Source organism: Lycium barbarum, chromosome 7 (assembly GCF_019175385.1).
Source record: "Lycium barbarum isolate Lr01 chromosome 7, ASM1917538v2, whole genome shotgun sequence".
Taxonomy (NCBI): Eukaryota; Viridiplantae; Streptophyta; class Magnoliopsida; order Solanales; family Solanaceae; genus Lycium; species Lycium barbarum.
In genome coordinates, this window is record NC_083343.1 from 17,344,371 (window position 1) to 17,351,752 (window position 7,382).

The window sequence follows — 7,382 nt, forward strand, 5'->3', positions numbered from 1 at the left end:
TGTTTCTGCTACTCCCCAAAAATACTTATTTTCTCCCAAAAGCTTGGTCAAACACCTCACATGTTTTAAAATAAGTACTTTTTGAAAAAATTAAGTAATTTTGGAGAGAAATAAACTTGGCCAAACAGGCTAATAGAATCCACAGAGTCTTAAATTTTTAGTATTTAGATTTTAATATAACATCTTAATAGTCAGGTGTGTATTTAAATTCGGATGCACATCGTAATATTCAAAGGGTATTTTTCATTAAATAAAGTCTGTTTTCAATAAAAGTGTCCTTGTTCGCCCGCTTTAAAATTAAACACTAGGTGGTGACTCCGCTTTTAATAAATCCATTTCTTTTGTCATTTCAGTTTGAAAACCATTTTGAATAAACTTAAATAACAACAAGAAACACATGTATGGAGGAGAATGGTGAAAATGAGAAGAGTAGTTGTCTCTGGATGCTACCGGAGGGTTGTATTGCAGAGATATTGGGCTTGACAAGCCCTCTTGACGTGTGTCGCCTTTCCTTAGTCTGTAAATCTGTCCAATTTGCTGCTGAGTCTGATGCCGTTTGGAAAAAATTTCTGCCATCCGATTATCAGTCCATCATTGCCGGATCACTCAGTCCAATCCCAGATTTCCGTTCTAAGAAGGATCTTTATGTTTATCTCTGTCATCATTCCCTCTTAATTGATGGAGGTCGCAAGGTACGTAACATCTGTTTGGATTACCCATCCTATTGTATTGTATTGTTATTTTAAATATATCTTTATTTTGATTGTTGTTTAACATTTATATGCACGTATTGATGAAATTTTATATTTTTTTGTTCGTGTACTTGCTCCATGTTCCTGCACCCTATGATACAAATACAATCATTATAATCTACAAGCGATACAATCTATCCAAACTTATATCAATAAAACAGTCAAATACATTGCATTACAATACATCATGAAACGATCAGTCCCAAACATCCATGCTATTATTGATCTTTTTTTTAAAAAAAAAAAAAAGTAGATCTGAATATCAGCATTTCTAACTTTCCTGGTAGGAACTAGCAATCACTATAAAAAATTTAGAAAAGTCGTAGAGGGATAAAGAATGCTGGATATGCGATTTGAAGTTTTTCTCTTCCGGTGAATCCAATTAGGATGATTATTTTTGTGCAAAAGGTGACTGAGCACATGAGGTTTTATATGTTCTGGCTTCATATTATTTCTAAACTATGTTCATGCTATTTTTTTTTTTAATTTAATCTCAGTTGAATTAATAGCTGCTTCACTGAGGTTTGAATTTTTAATGTTCACATCATCCGTTGGTTCTGCTATAATTGTTGATGCATTATGACGAGTGAAGAGCATTGCTGTTATACTTTTAAGAAGACTCACTTAGTATGACAATTTAGTGCTATTTAAGATTCTAAAAATTATTTAGTCGTCTGCTTAGCATGGAGGAAAAAAGGGTAACTGAGCTTGTCTGCAACCAATCCATTAAGGTCCTTATTCTTTTCTTTTCTTTTTTTTTGGTTGGGAGGCTCCTCTGCTTTCTCTCTCCTCTGCTGATCTCCTCTTCCCCTCCCCCTCACCCCACCTGTCACCTCATACGGCGACTAGACCGCATCACTGTTCAGGTAAGTCCGGCGACCAGATAACGCCGGCCACTTTTCCGGTCAGATCTACTTTTTTTTCTCTTCCCTTTTCTCCTTCTCCTCTTCTTCTTCTCTTCTCCATTTTCCCTTTTTTTTCGTTGCTTCTGGTGCTGCCGGATCACAGCTGCACCATCGCCGGAGACTTTTTCCGGCACCATTTTCCGGCCAGCCCTCTCTCTCTCTCCTTTTTTCTTCCCCCCCCCCCCCCCCCCCCCCCCCCCCCCCCCCTCTTCTCTTCTCCTGTTTCAGGTCTTTGTGAGCAGAATTCCGATAGTGAACAGTAACTCGGACGTTGAACAGTATTTTCTTGGTGGTGAACAGGTTTTATTTACTTGGAGTTGGTACCTCCAATAGCCCATTTCCTGTTTTTAGCCTTATAAATTTTATTTGCTCCGCCTAATTAAATACTTATTTCACTGCTTATAGACTATTGCTAACTTGTGCTTTAGTAGTGATCCTTCGTTTGTCTTAGGTTAACATTTCACTAGCGTATATTTGTCTTACTGGCTTTGGTGAGGGATGGTAGACTAGGGTCATGTTCTTGGTTGGGATCGGGGGCTAGGGTTGGGGGGGATAAAGGGGTTGAGGGAGCTTCTAGGTTAAGAGTAGGGTCTTGGAATATTGGGACTTTATCGGGTAAGTCCATAGAATTAGTTAAGATTCTTAAGAAGAGGAGGATTAGTATAGCTTGCGTCCAAGAGACTAAATGGGTAGGACCTAAAGCCAAGGAGGTGGATGGGTACAAGCTTTGGTTCTCGGGCAAATCGAGGTATAGGAATGGGGTAGGGATCTTAGTAGATAGTGAGCTTAGAGATCAGGTGGTAGAGGTTAGGAGGATCAATGACAGGATGATGACGATTAAGTTAGTTGTTGGAGGATTCACCCTGAACATTATTAGTGCCTACGCGCCACAAATAGGTTTGGACGAGGAGGTAAAAAGGCGCTTTTGGGAGGACTTGAACGAAGTGGTGGTAAGTATACCGTCTACTGAGAAGTTATTCATAGGAGGAGATTTCAATGGGCACATTGGGTCTGTTTCGAGGGGTTATGACGAGGTGCATGGAGGATTTGGCTTCGGGGACAGGAATGGTGGAGGAGTCTCACTCCTAGATTTCGCAAAAGCTTTTGGATTGGTGATAGCCAACTCGAGTTTTCCGAAGAAGGAGGAGCACTTGGTAACCTTTCGTAGCTCGGTGGCTGCGACGCAAATAGACTTTTTGCTTCAGAAAAGATGATAAAGGCCTCTGTAAGGACTGCAAGGTCATACCGAGTGAGAATCTTACGACCCAACATAAACTATTAGTGATGGATTTGGAGATAAGAAGGAAGAAGAAGCAGAGGGTCGTGGATGACCGACTGAGGATTAGGTGGAGGAGTTTGACTCTGTCTAGTGCCCTAGAGATGGGGGAGAAGTTGATGGCTATGGGAGCGTGGGATAGTAGTGGGGACGCGAGCAGTATGTGGGATAGGACGGCCAGTTGCATTAGGGAAGCAGCTAGAGAAGTATTGGGGGTTTCACGAGGCCGCCGTGGTGGGCACCGAGGGGATTGATGGTGGAATGGAGAAGTCCGAGAGAAGGTAGAGGCAAAGAAGCAGGCATATGTGAAGTTGATAGATAACAAGGATGATGAAGAGAAGCGGACGAACAAGGAAAAATATAAGATGGCGAAAAAGAAGGCGAAGTTGGCAGTTTCGGCGGCTAAAACGGCAGCTTTTGAACGCCTTTATGCAGAACTAGAGGACAGAGGTGGGGATAAGAAGCTATTTAAGCTTGCCAAGGCGAGAGAGAGGAAGGCACGCGACTTGGATCAAGTGAAGTGCATCAAGGACGAGGATGGCCAAGTGTTAGTACAAGAAACCCGCATTAGACAGATATGGCAGTCATACTTTCATGAACTCTTGAACGAAGGATAGGACAGAGACATTGTGTTGGGAGACTTGGAGCACTTGGATAGGCATCGCGACTTTGGATATTGTAGGAGTATAAAGGTTGAGGAGGTTAAGGGAGCTGTTCGTAGGATGCGCAGGGAAAGAGCGACCGGACCAGACGAGATCCCTGGGGAATTTTGGAAGAATGCAGGCAGGGTAGGATTGGAGTGGCTGACTGGGTTGATTAGTGTCATTCTCAAGACAGCGAAGATGCTGGAAGAATGGAGGTGGAGTATAATGATTCCCGTGTACAAGAACAAGGGAGACATTCAAAGCTGCAACAACTATAGGGGTATCAAACTGCTAAGTCACACTATGAAAGTGTGGGAAAGGGTGGTGGAAATGAGGGTGAGGAGAGGTGTGTCTATTTCAGAGAACCAGTTTGGATTCATACCGGGGCGCTCGACTACAGAAGCGATTCATATAAGGAGATTGGTGGAGCAGTATAGGGAGCGGAAGAGGTACTTGCACATGGTCTTCATTGACCTAGAAAATGTCTACGACAAAGTGCCAAGGGAGGTCCTATGGAGATGCTTGGAGGCTAAAGGTGTGTCTGTGGTGTACATTAGAGCGATAAAGGACATGTATGATGGAGCTAAGACCAGGGTAAGGACGGTAGGAGGAGACTCGGAGCACTTCGTGTTATGATGGGGTTGCATCAGGGATCAGCTCTTAGCCCGTTTCTATTCGCCTTGGTGATGGATGAATTGACGCAACAAATACAAGGTGAGGTGCCTTGGTGTATGTTGTTCGCTGATGACATAGTCCTGATTGACGAGACTCGCAATGGAGTTAACGTTAAGCTGGAGGGCTGGAGACAGACGTTGGAGTCTAAAGGATTTAAATTGAGTAGGTCCAAGACAGAATACTTGGAATGCAGGTTCAGTGGCCTACCGCGTGAGTCTGACGAGGAAGTGAAGCTTGGTACCCAGGCCATTCAAAAGAAAAGAAGTTTCAAGTATCTTGGGTCTATTATACAGGGAGATGGGGATATCGATGATGATGTTTCACATCGTATTGGTGCAGGGTGGATGAAATGGAGGCTCGCTTCCGGAGTGCTGTGTGATAAGAAAGTGCCACTAAACTTAAAGGCAAGTTTTACAAAGTGGTGGTTAGACCGACTTTATTGTACGGGGCGGAGTGTTGGCCAGTCAAAAATCTCATGTTCAGAAGATGAAAGTCGCAGAAATGCGAATGCTGCGGTGAATGTGTGGGCATACTAGGAGGGATAGAATTAGGAATGAAGATATCCGAAACAAGGTGGGAGTGGCATCGGTGGAGGACAAGATGCGGGAAGTGAGGCTGAGGTGGTTTGGGCATGTGAAGAGGAGAGACACAGATGCTTCAGTGCGAAGGTGTGAGAGGCTGGCTATGGACGGTTTCAGGAGAGGCAAAGGGAGGCCGAAGAAGTATTGGGGAGAGGTGATTAGACATAATATGACACAGTTTCAGCTCACCGAGGACATGACCTTAGATAGGAGGTTGTGGAGGACTCAGATTAGGATAGAAGGCTAGGTGACTTATCCTTCCGCCATAGTAGTTGTAGTTTTGCTCATTTGTTTATTGCCATTTGATTTCTGCATTTTATTGCTGCTTATATTTGTGGGGCCGTTGTACTTTGATTATCTTATTTATTTATAGAAGTTAATGTTTCTTTCTTTCCGTACTGTTCTACCATGACTTTCTCTCTTTTGTTATTCTTTGTTTTCATCTTGTTTTCGATGTGCTATCTGACCTTTTATCTTGTTTTCCTCTCTTGAGCCGAGGGTCTTTCGGAAACAGCCGCCCTACCTTTCAAGGTGGGGGTTAGGTCTGCGTACACTCTACCCTCCCCAGACCCCACATGGTGGGATTATACTGGGTTTGTTGTTGTTGTTGTTGTTGGGGTTGAGGCGTATGGTATCGAGGATGTTCTTAACAATGTGTTGGTATTCTTAAGAATGTGTTACTCCTAATAAATACTGATAAAAATTGTCTTAGTAAGCTTGTCATTTATTTCTCAAAACCGGGGTATCAGTTGTATCAACTGGTAAGCATAAAAAAACCGTTCATGATTCCTACACATCTTCTCTTTCATTGCTTTCGCATTTCTTAATTATCCTATTGTTCAGCAGAGTTTCTCACTGGATAAATGGACTGGAAAGAAATGCTACTTTTTAGGTGCGAGGGATCTCAATATTGCATGGGGTGATACACCAGAACATTGGACATGGACTTGTCTACCCGAGTCCAGGTTTCTATCGTCATTTTCAGCAGCAGATATCATTATCCTTTTCTTGAAACAAAAGATGACTGTTTTTCTTCAATTGCGAAAGCAGGTTTCCAGAGGTGGCTAAGCTCGAATGGGTTTGTTGGCTTGAAATTTGGGGCACAATAAGAGCTGGGAGTCTGTCACCATTTACATCCTACGTAGCTTACCTTGTTTACAAGTTGGAAAACAAATATGGGTTTGATTATCGACCCTCAGAGGTTTCCGTTGGAATTCCTGCCGTTGAATCTGAAACCCGTTTTGCTTTTCTGGATCCAAATGTTGACACTGAGTGTGAATATGAAGAAGAAGAAGAGTCGTGTTTTACTCCCCCTTGTGATCGGCAATGCGAGGGGCCATATTGGCGTCATGATCCTAATCTCACCTTTTCTGATATTCAACATCCTAAACTTAGAGATGATGGCTGGTTTGAGATAGAATTGGGTGAGTTTTATACTGAAAATGAAGATGATTGCATAGAATTGCGTATGCATGAGGTGAAGGCGGGAATTTCAAAGCAAGGGCTTATAGTTGAAGGAATTGAGATAAGGCCTAGAATTCGTTAATCATCACAAATGTAGAAGATATATATTCTTGCCATACACATATATCTACTCTGAATAAAACATGTTGCGTTTGGAGAATATATATTACTCCATTTTCATGTATGTTTTGTTGCATGGTAACTGCATTCTTGTTTTAAACCCAGTGTTGTGGCTGTATTTGCACTCCTTTGTATCAAGAGTGTCTGTTTGGGATGATACATACATATGCTGTGGTAGTTTATTCATTTTTGAGTTCAGTGTTAATTTTTCTACTCTTTTGACTAATTTTTTACTAGATTTGTGCATGCATATTCCTAGTAGTTTATTAGTTTTAACCAATCTGCAAGTGTATGTTTGGAATAAGTACCTATTCTGTATTATTTTGGATTACTGTTTGTTGAGGTACTTTTTACTCTGGGTACCAATTAATTACTGCAAACGGAATACAGAACTTTGTGTTGCAGGTGTCAGTAAATTAAAAGTTCTATACAAAAAAAAATTATGTAAAATAGTAATGGGCATTAAAATCGACACAATAATTATTTAAATGACAAATATAATTACATTGATTTAGTTGTTGAATTACGTGCAATAAGTATTTAGATTTTTTCACGTGCATAAGGTTGAAGAAAGACTAATTTCTCTGAAGTGCAAATAGTTGCTATCACAAAATCCATAAGCTTGAAATTTAACAAAATAATAACCAATAACAACTTTTAAATATGACAATTTTATTTGATATGGAATTTTTCTTTCAATTATTATTTTTTGTTGCTTTCAGAGAGTATAAAAGCCGGTCACCATATCGCAAATATTTTCGTTGTTCAACATTTCGCGACAAAACTAAACATTTTAACTAAATAAATTTTAAGAACTTAATTAAAACCTCTAACAACAAATAATTACTTTTTGTGTTTTAAAATTTATTAACTGTAAAGTAAATGGTACATGTTCTTTTTTGTAATTTGACGCTTCAAAGTATTTTCTTGAAAGGTTGACAAAAAATAAATAGGTTTTCTCCATT

At 40.7% G+C, this 7,382-nt stretch overlaps 1 protein-coding gene across 1 annotated transcript; it reads left to right on the forward strand.

Moving 5' to 3' along the window:
- The first annotated feature begins 200 nt into the window (after window positions 1–200).
- On the forward strand, window positions 201–6,610 carry LOC132603242 (putative F-box protein PP2-B12). Its single transcript, XM_060316203.1, has 3 exons — window positions 201–692; window positions 5,680–5,798; window positions 5,884–6,610. Exons 1-3 carry the CDS (start codon window positions 402–404, stop codon window positions 6,377–6,379), a joined length of 906 nt encoding a protein of 301 aa, XP_060172186.1. The 5' UTR covers window positions 201–401; the 3' UTR covers window positions 6,380–6,610.
- Window positions 6,611–7,382: the final 772 nt, after the last annotated feature.

Excerpts from the sequence above, each read along its gene's own strand:
- LOC132603242 (XM_060316203.1), top strand. The coding sequence starts at position 402 with ATGGAGGAGAATGGTGAAAATGAGAAGAGTAGTTGTCTCTGGATGCTA. Across the intron at positions 693-5,679 it reads TAATTGATGGAGGTCGCAAG|AGTTTCTCACTGGATAAATG; the intron begins GTACGTAACATC and ends ATTGTTCAGCAG. Across the intron at positions 5,799-5,883 it reads ACTTGTCTACCCGAGTCCAG|GTTTCCAGAGGTGGCTAAGC; the intron begins GTTTCTATCGTC and ends TTGCGAAAGCAG.